Genomic DNA, 18,412 nt, shown 5'->3' on the forward strand with positions numbered 1-18,412 from the left:
CTCCTAATCTGAGGAAGGACGTTCTTGCTATTGAGGGAGTGCAGCGAAGGTTCACCAGACTGATTCCAGGGATGGCTGGGCTGTCATATGAGGAGAGACTGGATCGACTGGGCCTTTATTCACTGGAGTTTAGAAGGATGAGAGGGGATCTCATAGAAACATATAAGATTCTGACGGGACTGGACAGGTTAGATGCGGGAAGAATGTACCCGATGTTGGGGAAGTCCAGAACCAGGGGACATAGTCTTTGGATAAGAGGTAGACCATTTAGGACTGAGATGAGGAGAAACTTCTTCACTCAGAGAGTTGTTAACCTGTGGAATTCCCTGCCGCAGAGAGTTGTTGATGCCAGTTCATTGGATATATTCAAGAGGGAGTTAGATATGGCCCTTACAGTTAAGGGGATCAAGGGGTATGGAGCGATAGCAGGAAAGGGGTACTGAGGTGAATGATGAGCCATGATCTTATTGAATGGCGGTGCAGGCTCGAAGGGCTGAATGGCCTACTCCTGCACCTATTTTCTATGTTTCTACATGTGGAAACTGAGGCTGTGTTTCCGGATGATGTCACCAAGGGGCAACATGTAGATGAGGAATGGGAGGGGCCAAGGATACATCCTTGGGGGACACCAGAGGTAACGATGTGGGGGCGGGAAGAGAAGCTGTTGCTGGAGATTCTCTGGCTATGATGAGATGGATAAGAATGGAACCAGGCGAGTGCAGTCCCACCCAGCTGGACGATGGTGGAGGGGTGCTGGAGGAGGATAGAGTGGTGAACCGTGTCAAAGGCTGCAGACAGGTCCAGGAGGATGAGGTTATGTGAGGTTATTCACTTTGCTCGGAAGAATACAGAAACAGAATATTTTATAAATGTTGAGAAACGTTTAAATGTTGGTGTTCAGAGAGATTTGGGGGTTCCTTGTGCAAGAAACACAGAAAGCGAGCGTGCTGGTACAGCAAGCAGTAAGGACGGCAAATAGCATGTTGTCCTTTATTGCCAGGGAGTTGGAGTATAGGAGTAAGGAAGTGTTGCTACAATTGCACAGGGCCTTGGTGAGACCACACCTGGAGTACTGGGCACAGTTTGGTCTCCTATCTCAGGAAGGATATACTTGCCTTGGAGGCGGTACAACAGACGGTTGCTGGGATCAGAGGCCTGTCTTATGGTAGATTGGGCCTATACTCTCTGGAGTTTAGAAGAAAGAGGTGTGATCTCATTGAAACATACCAGATTCGGAGAGGGATTGACAGGGTAGATGCTGAGAGGTTGTTTCCCCGGGCTGGGGAGTCTAGAACTAGGGGGCACAGTCTCAGGATAAGGGGTCATAGAAACATAGAAAATAGGTGCAGGAGTTGGCCACTTGGCCCTTCGAGCCTGCACCACCATTCAATAAGATCATGGCTGATCATTCCCTCAGTACCCCCTTCCTGCTTTCTCTCCATACCCCTTGATCCCTTTATCCGTAAGGACCATATCTAACTCCTTCTTGAATATATCCAATGAACTGGCCTCAACATCTCTCTGCAGTAGGGAATTCCACAGGGGTCGGCCATTTAAGATTGAGATGAGGAGGAATTTCTTCACTCAGAAAGTTGTGAATGTTGGAATTCTCTACCCCAGAGAGCTGTGGATGCTGAGTCTCAGAATATAGTCAAGGCTGAGATAGACAGATCTTTGGTGTCTCGGGGAATCAAGGGATATGGGAATCGGACGGGAAAGTGGACTTGAAGTCGATGATCAGCTATGAGCTTATTGAATGGCGGAGCAGGCTCGAGGGGCCAAATGGCCGACTCCTGCTCTTAAAACTTGTAGACTGGGCAGTTAATGAACTTTTACAGATAAACATGAGGTGATGCACGTTGGTCGGAAAAACAGAAACATCACCTTCGAAAGTGAGAAACTGAATGGGGTAAAAGAGCAAAGGTATCGAGCGATACCGGTGAACACTTCGTTAAAAGCCGCATAGCAGTCAGCAGAGCAATTCAGAATGCGAACACAGATTGATTTCTTGGGGTGTAGAATTCAAAAGTAATGAAGTTATGTTACATTTGTGCCGGCACCTAGTCAGGTCGCACTTGGAGCACTGCGCACAATTCTAGTCCCCATGCTATAAAAAGGACATAGAAGCACTGGAGAAAATGCACAGGAGCTTTACACAAATGGGACCAGAACGGAGAGACTTCAGCTATCGGGGAGGCCTAGACAGTTGTGAATGGGTCGGACAGGGTGGATGTGGAGAGAATGTTTCCTCTTGTGCGAGGATCCAAAATTAGGGGCCATAAATACAGGATAGTTATTAAAAAATCCAACGGGGAACTAAGGAGAAACCTCTTTACCCAGAGAGCGGTGAGAATGTGGAACTCACTGCCACAGGGAGTGCTTGGGGCAAACAGCCGAGATGCATTTAAAAGGAAACTAGACGTGTTCATGAGAGAAAAAGGAATAGAATGAGGGGCTGAGATGAGGCGGATGGGGTAGGGGAAGCCGCGAGTGTAGTGTAAACCAGGCGAGTTGGGCCGAATGGCCTGTTTCTGTGCTGTGTGTATTCTACATTTTGAGGGGCCTAGACATAGTGGGTGGTAAGGGTCTATTTCCATTGGAGGATGGGGTCTATTACGAAGGGGCATAGTTTTAAGGTGGTTGGAGGAAGGTTTAGAGGGGATTTGAGGGGGGCTTCTTTACGCAGAGGGTTGTGGGGATCTGGAACTCGCTGCCTGGAAGAGTGGTGGATGCAGAAACCTTCACCACTTTTAAGAGATGGTTGGATGGGCATTTAAAGTGCAGTAACCTGCAGGGTTATAGACCTCGAGCTGGTAATTGGGATTAGACTGGATGACCTTTTGTTGGACGGAGCAGATATAATGGTAAGTACTGCAGGGAATAGAATACGGCCAGGGTGATCTCCTGGACTAGTGTCGATCGCCTGGATGGGTCGGAGAGGAATTTTCACAGATTGGCCCTAAATTGGCCTGGGTTTTTATCTGGTTTTTGCTTCCCCCAGGAGATCCCATGGCTCCGGTTGGGGTGGAGTGTAGAATGTTTCAGTATAAGGGGTGTCGCAGTTGTGTGAGGCGGACTGTTTGGGCTGGGTGCTCTTTACCTTTCCGTCATTGTTCATAGGTTTATATGTAACCTTCAGGGCTGCTGACCGAGGGCCGTGCGGCTCTTTGTCGGCCGGCGTGGACACGATGGGCCGGAATGGCCTCCTCCTGCGCTGTAAATTTCTATGTTTCTATGTAATTCTCTGCAGGCGGGAGGTGGGGGAGTGCAGGAGCTAATTGTGGTGAAAAGGCGGTTTGGAAGAATAGCAGTGGGGTGAGGAATGCTGAGAATGGGAATAGTTCCCCAGTCAGAGGAGTGGAATGCTGGCTGCAGCCTGGGGCCTATTTTCGGCGAGGGGGGTGAGAGGTCGGAGTGCCGAGCCCTGCACCTGCTGGTCTGCAGGCAGTGTGGGCGAATCGAGAACCCAGAACACTGGAGCCCAGCCTCACACCATTGTGTGTCGTACTGTGGAGTCACACACTCTCCCGACCTCTCCTTGGCTGTGTGAGGCCAAGAACTTTGTCAACCAGGCACTGCTGCAGAAAGATCGGCCCTTCCCCAAACCGCAGACGCTGGAGCCAGGGGCGATCGAGGTGAGCCAGTGGGATTGCGGGTGATGTGTGTTGTCAGACCGTGCTGGGAGTGTTGTCTTTGGGCTGACAGCAGCACAGGAGCCCGCTGGAGCTGGGGCAGCCCATGTACTCGAGAGTGAGAGAGACATATTGTCTGGGACAGGACGGCTGTCTGGGACGGAGCTGGGCCATGACGGGACTGGGCCCTCTGTCTGGGGCTGGGCGGGACCCTCTGTCTGGGGCTGAGCGGGGCCCTCTGTCTGGGACTGGGTGAGGCCCTCGGGGCTGGGCGGGGCCCTCTGTCTGTGACTGGGTGGGGCCCTCTGTCTGGGACTGGGTGAGGCCCTCGGGGCTGGGCGGGGCCCTCTGTCTGTGACTGGGTGGGGCCCTCTGTCTGGGACTGGGCGGGGCCCTCTGGGGCTGGGCGGGGCCCTCTGTCTGGGACTGGGTGAGGCCCTCGGGGCTGGGCGGGATCCTCTGTCTGTGACTGGATGGGGCCCTCTGTCTGGGACTGGGCGGAGCCCTCTGGGGCTGGGCGGGGCCCTCTGTCTGGGACTGGGCGGGGCCCTCTGTCTGGGACTGGGGAGCAGGGTTTGAGCGCCGGACCTTGCTCCATGTAACATCTCGCTCACCATTTCCCGTGGATATTTTGAGGTTGAGTAACAGCCTCCTGGCGTTGTGTTTTCAGTACGTTCCTCTCCCCGCACTGGGTTTCTCCGCTGCTATTGATGTGTGTCACACCTCAATACGGCCCCAGTGCCAGACCCCACAATACAGACAAACCTCCTGATACAGACAGGGTCCCGTGCCCCCCCCCAACCAATACAGACCGGGCGTTCCCCCCCCACCCCCGGGATACAGACGGGGCCCCCCACCCCATCAACAGCCACATTCCAATGGACGCTGTGTCTGTGTCCTGTCCCTCTAACTCTGCCCCAGCTTCTCTTTCTCTCCGTCTCATTCTTCTTGCTCGCTCTTGTTCTCTGATCCCCTCCTTCCTTTTCCCTAACTCCATCTCTCTCTCTCCCTTACTCTCCATCTCTTTCTCTCGATCTCCCACTCTCAGTTTTATCTCTCTCTGGCTCTTCTCCATCTGCTCTCTCTCTCTCTCACTTTCCCCCCTCCCTCCCTCTCAGTCACACTTTTTTTTCTCTCTCTCCCTCATGGTGCCTGAACTCATTTGGCTCAAGAATTAGCAGGAGTCGGCCATTTGGACCCTCAAGCCTACTCCGCCATTTGATGAGATCACGGCTGATCTCCCACCTCAACCCCACTTTCCTGCACTATTCCCATATCCCTTGATTCCCTTAATATCCAAAAATCTATCGATCTCGGTCTTGAATATACTCAAGGACTGAGCCTCCCCAGCCCTCACCGCCCACCTCTCCTTCCCCTCTCCCCTCTCCCCGCCTCCTATAGCCCCATATCGATTCGTGTCTGTGACCCCAGCTGATCCTGATGATAGAATACAAGAGCAGGGGGGTTATGCTTGAACTGTATAAAACACTGGTTAGGCTACAGCTGGAGTACTGCATGCAGTTCTGGCCACCATATTACAGGAAGGATGTGATTGCACTGGAGAGGGTACAGAGGAGATTTACGAGGATGTTGCCGGGACTGGAGAATTTTAGCCATGAGGACAGATTAGATAGGCTGGGTTTGTTTTCTTTGGAACAGAGGAGGCTGAGGGGAGACCTGATTGAGGTGTATACAATTATGAGAGGAGTGGATAGGAAGGACCTGTTTCCCTTGGCAGAGGGGTCAACAACCAGGGGGCATAGATTTAAAGTAATTGGGGGGAGGTTTCGAGGGGATTTGAGGGGAAATGTCTTCACCCAGAGGGTGGTGGGGGGTCTGGAACTCACGGCCTGAAAGGGTGTTAGAGGCAGAAACCCTCACCACATTTAAACAGTACCTGGATGTGCACCGACAGGGCTACGGACCGAGAGCTGGAAAGTGGGATTAGGCTGGGTAGCTCTAGGTCGGCCGGCGTGGACACGATGGGCCACCTGTGTGGTAATTTTCTATAATTCTATGCTGCTGCTTGAGGATGGCAGAGTGCCCAGGGCCCCGTGTGGCACTGTGCCCCAGCTACAGGAGATGTCCAGACTGGTGCAGAACAGGGGACAGATGGGGGGGAATGTCACCCCGATTCTACAGACAGGTTGAGGGGCTGGGCTAGCTTTCAGTTCAAGCTCCCTTCCATATTCCCTCCCCTGTCCGTAAAGCTGACTCCAGCTTCCACCTGTTGGATGTTAGACCTATATATAGGCACACTGCTCAATCCAGCCTCCCACCATAAGCATAAGAAATAGGAGCAGGAGTCGGCCATGGCTGATCTTCTACTTCAACTGCACATTCCCGCCCGATCCCCAAATCCCTTGATTCCCCTCGACTCCAAAAATCTATCTCTCAGCCTTCAATATATTCAGAGACTCAGCATCCACAGCCCTCTGGGGTAGAGAATTCCAAACATTTGCAACCCTGTGAGTGAAGAAATTCCATCTCATCTCGGTCTTAAATGGCCAGCCCCTTATCCTGAGACTATGGCCCCTTGTTCTAGACTCTGCAGCTCAGGGAGACCATCATAGACAGTCCCTCAGAATCGAGGAAGACTTGCTTCCACTCTTAACATGAGTCCTTCGGTGGCTGAACAGTCCAATACGAGAACCACAGTCCCTGTCACAGGTGGGACAGACAGTCGTTGAGGGAAGGGGTGGGTGGGACAGGTTTGCCGCACGCTCCTTCCGCTGCCTGCGCTTGGTTTCTGCATGCTCTCGGCGATGAGACTCGAGGTGCTCAGCACCCTCCTGGATGCACTTCCTCCACTTAGGGCAGTCTTTGGCCAGGGACTCCCAGGTGTCAGTGGGAATGTTGCACTTTATCAGGAAGGCTTTGAGGGTGTCTGCCCACCTTTGGCTCGCTCTCAGCATCTACCCTCAATCCCCTCAAAATCTTACATGTTTCAATGAGATCACCTCTCATTCTTCTGAACTCCAGAGAGTATAGGCCCAATCTACTCAGTCGCTCCTTATAGGACAACCCTCTCGTGCCACCATCGGAGCACTGACCACACTCGACCAGCTCTGTTGGGCTGGCCACATTGTTCGCATGCCCGATGCAAGACTCCCAAAGCAAGTGCTCTACTCAGAACTCCGACACGGCAAGTGAGCCCCATGCAGCTCCTCGAGGACACCAAGAGGTGAGCTCCCTTTTATACTGGGTTACCTGCAGTGTGCAGGTGACCCTTAGGTCTCCAGCAGCAGCACCCTCTGGTGTTACAGGTAAAGTGTGTACAGTGTAAAGGTACATTCAGTGTTGCATAACAGTGTTACAGACATCACACTGTAAACAGGCATGCATATATAACAACACTCCCTCTGAGCATTTTTCATATCCTTATTGTCATGCCCAGGGGAGGTGATCAGTGGTGGGCTATGGGAGGTTGTGGTGAGGGTTGTGTGGTTGCCAGATGTGATCCCTGTACTTGAAGCTGGCCTCGTACGTTCCCCCCCCCCCCTCACTCACACTCTCACACACAGACCATTTGGGTGTCACTGTTGTGGGATCCCTCAGTGGGGGTGGCCATAGCAGCAGTGGGTGATGTGTATACACTGTGATGTGGGTAGTTGTGGGGTGGTGGGCAGGGCCACAAGACTGGGTGGGCTCCTTGCCCACCAATTGGGATGAGGATCAGGTCATCCCAGGGTTTGCCAGGGAAGCTGGAGGGTATTGGCCTCTCGTTCCTGGTGTTGGCCCTGGTGGCCAGGGGCTGTAGGGCTGGTCTGGTGCAGGTTGCCAGTGGTGGTGGCTGGGCTGCCCATTGACCACTGTCCCTGCAGTGGGGTGTGCTCCCACTGGCTGTGTGTGTGTCCTGCAAGGAGCATCACATTCGTTCCAAAAGTCCAGGCTACATGCTGGACCTGGGGGTCTCCCACAGGGGGATTCCACTGGCATTAGCATGATCCCTGCAGGACCCAATGTCCTTTGGCAGTGTCCGACCGGTATACATGACACCTTGGCTCTGACCACACATAGTCGAGCCTGCATTATACATTCTAGCATTTGCATCACTTTTGGGTGTCCTGGTTTCAACAGACAAGGTTACATTAGGCATTTCACATTCTCTATCATTATTATTAAGCATAATAAACTTGTTCTTAACCTTACTGACACCTGCATTCATCTCATTAGTCATATTATTTATCACAATTCATGATTACATTGCATACATTATCATACTTGCATCCTTTAATTGCATCTTTAGCTTTAAAGTTCTTGTACTCAAATAGTTGAAACTGTCCCTTTAAATTTCTTTGGTGACCGGTCTCCTTTAAGGGAGCCTCCCAATCCGATTGGCCGCTCGGTGCCACGTGTTGCTCCTCCAACGCTGCCCCTCGTGGTATGGCCGCCATCTTCTGGCTCTCTGTCAGGCAGGCTGTGGTTCGGCCCTGGACCTCGGCAGTTCCTTCCTTTCACCTCTCGGAGTCCTGCCCCGGCCCGGAAAGTGGAATTTGGATCCTCGGTCTTGGATATTTCGCCGTGTTGTCACTGCGCCGTCGAGCTGGACAGTGGAACCTCCGGATGCAGCGACGGATCCAGGTTCGAGGTCGATTTCTGGGCACCAGGGGCCGTCACCACTTCACCTGATGTGGACCCGGTTCATCCAAATCCTGCCCAGCAGCGTGAGACCGTCGCTAGCAACAATCCACCGAGTGAGTTTGTTCAACGCGCTGCCCGAGGAGACCTGGACGTCCGCGCTGCCAACGGTGTGGGTTTGACCTTTGTTGTAGGTGAGGAGCTGCACCTGGACAGGAGACAGTTTCAGTCGATTGGTGGGATTTATCCCAAGTTTTTCAAAGGTCGTTTGGCTCATCACAGACTGGCTCGCCCCTGTGTCGATTTCCATGGATACTGGGACCCCATCGATGTCCATTTCCAACATCCATGTGCAACTTTCGATGGAGCAGGTATAAATCCCATCCTCGTCGCCAGTTGTAGTGTATGTAGATACCTTAGAAAATGATTCCACGAGGCAGGGTATGATGCTGAAACGGTGTAGACCTGTAGTCTCTTATTTGCAGCTCCTTGAGTGAGGACACCAAGCTGTGAGCTCCTTTTTATGCTGGGTTACCTGTAGTGTGCAGGTAACCCTAAGGGCTCCAGCAGCAACACCCTCTGGTGTACAGGTAAGGTGTGTACAATGTAAGGGTACATTCAGTGTTGCATAACTGTGTTACAGACATCACACAGTAAACAGGCATGCTTTTACAACAATCCCCACTGACACCCGGGAGTCCCTGGCCAAAGACCGCCCGAAGTGGAGCAAGTGCATTTTGGAAGGGCGCTGAGCATCTCGAGTCTCATCGCCGAGAGCACACAGAAAACAAGCGCAGGCAGCGGAAAGAGTGTGCGGCAAACCAATCCTACCCACTCTTTCCCTCAACTATCTGTCCCACCTGTGACTGGGACTGTGGTTTTCGTATTGGACTGTTCAGTCACCTCACTTTTAGAGTGGAGGCACTGCCCCAGGTACCGTTCTGGGCGATCACCGTCCCAGGTACCGTACTGGTAAATCACCGTCCCGGGTACCGTACTGGTAAATCACCGTCCCAGGTACCGTACTGGTAAATCACCGTCCCGGGTACCGTACTGGTAAATCACCGTCCCAGGTACCGTACTGGTAAATCACCGTCCCGGGTACCGTACTGGTAAATCACCGTCCCAGGTACCGTACTGGTAAATCACCGTCCCAGGTACCGTACTGGTAAATCACCGTCCCAGGTACCGTACTGGTAAATCACCATCCCAGGTACCGTACTGGTAAATCACCGTCCCGGGTACCGTACTGGTAAATCACCATCCCGGGTACCGTACTGGTAAATCACCGTCCCAGGTACCGTACTGGTAAATCACCGTCCCGGGTACCGTACTGGTAAATCACCGTCCCGGGTACCGTACTGGTAAATCACCGTCCCAGGTACCGTACTGGTAAATCACCGTCCCAGGTACCGTACTGGTAAATCACCGTCCCAGGTACCGTACTGGTAAATCACCATCCCAGGTACCGTACTGGTAAATCACCGTCCCGGGTACCGTACTGGTAAATCACCATCCCGGGTACCGTACTGGTAAATCACCGTCCCAGGTACCGTACTGGTAAATCACCGTCCCGGGTACCGTACTGGTAAATCACCGTCCCAGGTACCGTACTGGTAAATCACCGTCCCAGGTACCGTACTGGTAAATCACCATCCCAGGTACCGTACTGGTAAATCACCGTCCCGGGTACCGTACTGGTAAATCACCGTCCCAGGTACCGTACTGGTAAATCACCATCCCAGGTACCGTACTGGTAAATCACCGTCCCTGGTACCGTACTGGTAAATCACCGTCCCAGGTACCGTACTGGTAAATCACCGTCCCAGGTACCGTACTGGTAAATCACCGTCCCAGGTACCGTACTGGTAAATCACCGTCCCAGGTACCGTACTGGTAAATCACCGTCCCAGGTACCGTACTGGTAAATCACCGTCCCAGGTACCGTACTGGTAAATCACCGTCCCGGGTACCGTACTGGTAAATCACCGTCCCGGGTACCGTACTGGTAAATCACCGTCCCAGGTACCGTACTGGTAAATCACCATCCCAGGTACCGTACTGGTAAATCACCGTCCCGGGTACCGTACTGGTAAATCACCATCCCAGGTACCGTACTGGTAAATCACCGTCCCAGGTACCGTACTGGTAAATCACCATCCCAGGTACCGTACTGGTAAATCACCATCCCAGGTACCGTACTGGTAAATCACCGTCCCGGGTACCGTACTGGTAAATCACCGTCCCGGGTACCGTACTGGTAAATCACCGTCCCGGGTACCGTACTGGTAAATCACCGTCCCAGGTACCGTACTGGTAAATCACCGTCCCAGGTACCGTACTGGTAAATCACCGTCCCGGGTACCGTACTGGTAAATCACCGTCCCAGGTACCGTACTGGTAAATCACCGTCCCAGGTACCGTACTGGTAAATCACCGTCCCAGGTACCGTACTGGTAAATCACCGTCCCGGGTACCGTACTGGTAAATCACCGTCCCGGGTACCGTACTGGTAAATCACCGTCCCGGGTACCGTACTGGTAAATCACCGTCCCAGGTACCGTACTGGTAAATCACCGTCCCTGGTACCGTACTGGTAAATCACCGTCCCGGGTACCGTACTGGTAAATCACCGTCCCGGGTACCGTACTGGTAAATCACCGTCCCAGGTACCGTACTGGTAAATCACCGTCCCGGGTACCGTACTGGTAAATCACCGTCCCAGGTACCGTACTGGTAAATCACCGTCCCAGGTACCGTACTGGGCGATCACCGTCCCTGGTACCGTACTGGTAAATCACCGTCCCTGGTACCGTACTGGTAAATCACCGTCCCAGGTACCGTACTGGGCGATCACCGTCCCAGGTACCGTACTGGTAAATCACCGTCCCGGGTACCGTACTGGTAAATCACCGTCCCGGGTACCGTACTGGTAAATCACCGTCCCTGGTACCGTACTGGTAAATCACCGTCCCAGGTACCGTACTGGTAAATCACCGTCCCAGGTACCGTACTGGGCGATCACCGTCCCTGGTACCGTACTGGTAAATCACCGTCCCGGGTACCGTACTGGTAAATCACCGTCCCAGGTACCGTACTGGTAAATCACCGTCCCAGGTACCGTACTGGTAAATCACCGTCCCAGGTACCGTACTGGTAAATCACCGTCCCGGGTACCGTACTGGTAAATCACCGTCCCGGGTACCGTACTGGTAAATCACCGTCCCAGGTACCGTACTGGTAAATCACCGTCCCGGGTACCGTACTGGTAAATCACCGTCCCGGGTACCGTACTGGTAAATCACCGTCCCGGGTACCGTACTGGTAAATCACCGTCCCGGGTACCGTACTGGTAAATCACCGTCCCGGGTACCGTACTGGTAAATCACCGTCCCAGGTACCGTACTGTTAAATCACCGTCCCGGGTACCGTACTGGTAAATCACCATCCCAGGTACCGTACTGGTAAATCACCGTCCCGGGTACCGTACTGGTAAATCACCATCCCAGGTACCGTACTGGTAAATCACCGTCCCAGGTACCGTACTGGTAAATCACCGTCCCTGGTACCGTACTGGTAAATCACCGTCCCGGGTACCGTACTGGTAAATCACCATCCCAGGTACCGTACTGGTAAATCACCGTCCCAGGTACCGTACTGGTAAATCACCATCCCAGGTACCGTACTGGTAAATCACCGTCCCAGGTACCGTACTGGTAAATCACCGTCCCAGGTACCGTACTGGTAAATCACCGTCCCGGGTACCGTACTGGTAAATCACCGTCCCAGGTACCGTACTGGTAAATCACCGTCCCAGGTACCGTACTGGTAAATCACCGTCCCAGGTACCGTACTGGTAAATCACCGTCCCAGGTACCGTACTGGTAAATCACCGTCCCAGGTACCGTACTGGTAAATCACCGTCCCGGGTACCGTACTGGTAAATCACCGTCCCAGGTACCGTACTGGTAAATCACCGTCCCGGGTACCGTACTGGTAAATCACCGTCCCAGGTACCGTACTGGTAAATCACCGTCCCGGGTACCGTACTGGTAAATCACCGTCCCAGGTACCGTACTGGTAAATCACCGTCCCGGGTACCGTACTGGTAAATCACCGTCCCAGGTACCGTACTGGTAAATCACCGTCCCGGGTACCGTACTGGTAAATCACCGTCCCAGGTACCGTACTGGTAAATCACCGTCCCGGGTACCGTACTGGTAAATCACCGTCCCAGGTACCGTACTGGTAAATCACCGTCCCGGGTACCGTACTGGTAAATCACCGTCCCAGGTACCGTACTGGTAAATCACCGTCCCGGGTACCGTACTGGTAAATCACCGTCCCAGGTACCGTACTGGTAAATCACCGTCCCAGGTACCGTACTGGTAAATCACCGTCCCAGGTACCGTACTGGTAAATCACCGTCCCGGGTACCGTACTGGTAAATCACCGTCCCTGGTACCGTACTGGTAAATCACCGTCCCTGGTACCGTACTGGTAAATCACCGTCCCGGGTACCGTACTGGTAAATCACCGTCCCAGGTACCGTACTGGTAAATCACCGTCCCTGGTACCGTACTGGTAAATCACCGTCCCAGGTACCGTACTGGTAAATCACCGTCCCGGGTACCGTACTGGTAAATCACCGTCCCTGGTACCGTACTGGTAAATCACCGTCCCTGGTACCGTACTGGTAAATCACCGTCCCGGGTACCCTACTGGTAAATCAGCGTCCCGGGTACCGTACTGGTAAATCACCGTCCCGGGTACCGTACTGGTAAATCACCGTCCCTGGTACCGTACTGGTAAATCACCGTCCCTGGTACCGTACTGGTAAATCACCGTCCCGGGTACCGTACTGGTAAATCAGCGTCCCGGGTACCGTACTGGTAAATCACCGTCCCGGGTACCGTACTGGTAAATCACCGTCCCAGGTACCGTACTGGTAAATCACCGTCCCGGGTACCGTACTGGTAAATCACCGTCCCTGGTACCGTACTGGTAAATCACCGTCCCAGGTACCGTACTGGTAAATCACCGTCCCGGGTACCGTACTGGTAAATCACCGTCCCAGGTACCGTACTGGTAAATCACCGTCCCTGGTACCGTACTGGTAAATCAGCGTCCCGGGTACCGTACTGGTAAATCACCGTCCCAGGTACCGTACTGGTAAATCACCGTCCCGGGTACCGTACTGGTAAATCACCGTCCCTGGTACCGTACTGGTAAATCAGCGTCCCGGGTACCGTACTGGTAAATCACCGTCCCAGGTACCGTACTGGTAAATCACCGTCCCTGGTACCGTACTGGTAAATCACCGTCCCTGGTACCGTACTGGTAAATCACCGTCCCAGGTACCGTACTGGTAAATCACCGTCCCTGGTACCGTACTGGTAAATCACCGTCCCTGGTACCGTACTGGTAAATCACCGTCCCAGGTACCGTACTGGTAAATCACCGTCCCTGGTACCGTACTGGTAAATCACCGTCCCTGGTACCGTACTGGTAAATCACCGTCCCAGGTACCGTACTGGTAAGTCACCGTCCCAGGTACCGTACTGGTAAATCACCGTCCCAGGTACCGTACTGGTAAATCACCGTCCCAGGTACCGTACTGGTAAATCATTGTCCCGGGTACCGTACTGGTAAATCACCGTCCCAGGTACCGTACTGGTAAATCAGCGTCCCGGATACCGTACTGGTAAATCACCGTCCCAGGTACCGTACTGGTAAAGCATTGTCCCGGATACCGTACTGGTAAATCACCATCCCGGGTACCGTACTGGTAAATCACCGTCCCAGGTACCGTACTGGTAAATCACCGTCCCTGGTACCGTACTGGTAAATCACCATCCCTGGTACCGTACTGGTAAATCACCGTCCCGGGTACCATACTAGGCGATCAGCGTCCCGGGTACCGTACTGGTAAATCACCGTCCCAGGTACCGTACTGGTAAATCATTGTCCCGGATACCGTACTGGTAAATCACCATCCCTGGTACCGTACTGGTAAATCACCGTCCCTGGTACCGTACTGGTAAATCACCGTCCCTGGTACCGTACTGGTAAATCACCATCCCTGGTACCGTACTGGTAAATCACCGTCCCAGGTACCATACTAGGCGATCAGCGTCCCGGGTACCGTACTGGTAAATCACCGTCCCAGGTACCGTACTGGTAAATCACCGTCCCAGGTACCGTACTGGTAAATCACCGTCCCAGGTACCGTACTGGTAAATCACCGTCCCAGGTACCGTACTGGTAAATCACCGTCCCAGGTACCGTACTGGTAAATCACCGTCCCAGGTACCGTACTGGTAAATCACCGTCCCAGGTACCGTACTGGTAAATCACCATCCCAGGTACCGTACTGGTAAATCATTGTCCCGGATACCGTACTGGTAAATCACCATCCCGGGTACTGTACTGGTAAATCACCGTCCCAGGTACCGTACTGGTAAATCACCATCCCGGGTACTGTACTGGTAAATCACCATCCCAGGTACCGTACTGGTAAATCACCGTCCCAGGTACCGTACTGGTAAATCACCGTCCCAGGTACCGTACTGGTAAATCACCGTCCCAGGTACCGTACTGGTAAATCACCGTCCCAGGTACCGTACTGGTAAATCACCGTCCCAGGTACCGTACTGGTAAATCACCATCCCGGGTACTGTACTGGTAAATCACCGTCCCAGGTACCGTACTGGTAAATCACCGTCCCAGGTACCGTACTGGTAAATCACCGTCCCAGGTACCGTACTGGTAAATCACCGTCCCAGGTACCGTACTGGTAAATCACCGTCCCAGGTACCGTACTGGTAAATCACCGTCCCAGGTACCGTACTGGTAAATCACCGTCCCAGGTACCGTACTGGTAAATCACCGTCCCAGGTACCGTACTGGTAAATCAGCGTCCCGGGTACCGTACTGGTAAATCACCATCCCAGGTACCGTACTGGTAAATCACCATCCCAGGTACCGTACTGGTAAATCACCGTCCCAGGTACCGTACTAGGCGATCACCGTCCCAGGTACCGTACTGGTAAATCACCGTCCCAGGTACCGTACTGGTAAATCACCGTCCCGGGTACCGTACTGGTAAATCAGCGTCCCAGGTACCGTACTAGGCGATCACCGTCCCAGGTACCGTACTGGTAAATCACCGTCCCAGGTACCGTACTGGTAAATCACCGTCCCAGGTACCGTACTGGTAAATCACCGTCCCAGGTACCGTACTGGTAAATCACCGTCCCGGGTACCGTACTGGTAAATCACCGTCCCGGGTACCGTACTGGTAAATCACCGTCCCGGGTACCGTACTGGTAAATCAGCGTCCCAGGTACCGTACTGGTAAATCACCGTCCCAGGTACCGTACTGGTAAATCACCGTCCCGGGTACCGTACTGGTAAATCACCGTCCCGGGTACCGTACTGGTAAATCAGCGTCCCAGGTACCGTACTGGTAAATCACCGTCCCAGGTACCGTACTAGGCGATCACCGTCCCAGGTACCGTACTGGTAAATCACCGTCCCAGGTACCGTACTGGTAAATCACCGTCCCGGGTACCGTACTGGTAAATCAGCGTCCCAGGTACCGTACTGGTAAATCACCGTCCCAGGTACCGTACTGGTAAATCACCGTCCCAGGTACCGTACTGGTAAATCAGCGTCCCAGGTACCGTACTGGTAAATCAGCGTCCCAGGTACCGTACTGGTAAATCACCGTCCCAGGTACCGTACTGGTAAATCACCGTCCCAGGTACCGTACTGGTAAATCACCGTCCCGGGTACCGTACTGGTAAATCACCGTCCCAGGTACCGTACTGGTAAATCACCGTCCCGGGTACCGTACTGGTAAATCACCGTCCCGGGTACCGTACTGGTAAATCAGCGTCCCAGGTACCGTACTGGTAAATCACCGTCCCGGGTACCGTACTGGTAAATCACCGTCCCAGGTACCGTACTGGTAAATCACCGTCCCAGGTACCGTACTGGTAAATCACCGTCCCAGGTACCGTACTGGTAAATCACCGTCCCAGGTACCGTACTGGTAAATCACCGTCCCAGGTACCGTACTGGTAAATCACCGTCCCAGGTACCGTACTGGTAAATCACCGTCCCAGGTACCGTACTGGTAAATCACCGTCCCAGGTACCGTACTGGTAAATCACCGTCCCAGCAGGGACTGTACCTGGATCCTCAGGTCTGTATTCGGTGCACTGTGCTGGGATGGAGCGTGGAATTGTTCTGGCCTCTTCTGCCAAGTGGCACGCCAGGCTTTATTTAAATAACAGGGAGGTAGGAGTCTGCGGATCCTGGAAACGTATAAGATTATGAGGGGGCTTGACAAGGTAGATGCAGAGAGGATGTTTCCACTGATGGGGGAGACTAAAACTAGAGGGCACGATCTTAGAATAAGGGGCCGCCCATTTAAAACTGAGATGAGGAGAAATTTTACTCTGAGGTTTGTTAATCTGTGGAAGCTGTGTCATTGAATAAATTTAAGATAGAAATAGACAGTTTCTAAACCAATAAGGGAATAAGGGGTTATGGGAGTGGGCAGGGAAGTGGACCTGAGTCCAGGATCAGTACTTAAGGAATAGTGGATGCATTGGTGGTCATTTTCCAACATTCCATGGACTCTGGATCAGTTCCTATGGATTGGAGGGTAGCTAATATAACACCACTTTTTAAAAAAGGAAAGAGAGAGAAAACAGGGAATTATAGACCAGTTAGCCTGACATCAGTCGTGGGGAAAATGTTGGAATCAATTATTAAAGATGAAATAGCAGTGCATTTGGAAAGCAGTGACAGGATTGGTCCAAGTCAGCATGGATTTATGAAAGGGAAATCATGCTTGACAAATCTTCTGGAATTTTTTGAGGATGTAACTAGTAGAGTGGACAAGGGAGAACCAGTGGATGTGTATTTGGACTTTCAAAAGACTTTTGACAAGGTCCCACACAAGAGATTAGTGTGCAAAATTAAAGAACATGGTATTGGGGGTAATATACTGACGTGGATCGAGAACTGGTTGGCAGACAGGAAACAGAGAGTCGGGATTAACGGGTCCTTTTCAGAATGGCAGGCAGTGACTAGTGGGGTACCGCAAAGTTCAGTGCTGGGACCCCAGCTATTTACAATATACATCAATGATTTAGATGAAGGAATTGACTGTAATATCTCCAAGTTTGCAGATGACACTAAGCTGGGTGGCAGTGTGAGCTGTGAGGAGGATGCTAACAGGCTGTAGGATGACTTGGACAGGTTAGGTGAGTGGGCAAATGCATGGCAGATGCAGTATAATGTGGATAAATGTGAAGTTATCCACTTTCATGGCAAAAACAGGAAGGCAGAATATTATCTGAAGGTGACAGATTAGGAAAAGGGGAGGTGCAACGAGACCTGGATGTCATGGTAGATCAGTCATTGAAAGTAGGCATGCAGGTACAGCAGGTGGTGAAGAAATCAAATGGTATGTTGTCCTTCATAGCGAGGGGATTTGAGTACAGGAGCAGGGAGGTCTTACTGCAGTTGTACAGGACCTTGGTGAGGCCACACCTGGAGTATTGTGTACAGTTTTGGTCTCCTAATCTGAGGAAGGACATTCTTGCTATTGAGGGAGTGCAGCGAAGGTTCACCAGACTGATTCCCAGGATGGCAGGCATGACATATGAAGAAAAACTGGATCGACTAGGCTTGTATTCACTACAATTTAGAAGGATGAGAGGGGATCTCATAGAAACATATAAAATTCTGATGGGATGGAACAGGTTAGATGCAGGAAGAATGTTCCCGATGTTGGGGAAGTCCAGAACCAGGGGTCACAGTCTCAGGATAAGGGGTAAGCCATTTAGGACTGAGATGAGGAGAAACTTCTTGACTCAGAGAGTTGTGAACCTGTGGAATTCTCTACCACAGAGAGTTGTTGAGGCCAGTTCGTTGGATATATTCAAGAGGGAGTTAGATATGGCCCTTACGGCTAAAGGGATCGGGGGTATGGAGAGAAAGCAGGAAAGGGGTACTGAGGTTGCATGATATTGAATGGCGGAGCAGGCTTGAGGGGCCATATGGCCTACTTCTCCTATTTCTTATGTTCTAGGATATTGTTTCAACTGATTCATGGCTCGTAGTGATTGGATTCTAAATGAGACCTCTCTCTCTGTCTTTCTCTCCCTCTCACCATCTCACCC

General features: G+C 52.4%; 1 protein-coding gene across 1 annotated transcript in view; it reads left to right on the forward strand.

Moving 5' to 3' along the window:
• scrib (scribble planar cell polarity protein) overlaps positions 1–18,412 on the forward strand; it is a 271,485-nt gene that overhangs the window by 201,401 nt on the left and 51,672 nt on the right. The window contains exon 32 of the mRNA XM_070880275.1: positions 8,048–8,403. Coding sequence (XP_070736376.1) covers positions 8,048–8,403 — 356 coding nt within the window. The remainder of the gene's footprint in view (positions 1–8,047; positions 8,404–18,412) is intronic.

The sequence above is a fragment of the Pristiophorus japonicus genome, chromosome 5 (genome assembly GCF_044704955.1).
Source record: "Pristiophorus japonicus isolate sPriJap1 chromosome 5, sPriJap1.hap1, whole genome shotgun sequence".
Lineage (NCBI taxonomy): Eukaryota > Metazoa > Chordata > Chondrichthyes > Pristiophoridae > Pristiophorus > Pristiophorus japonicus.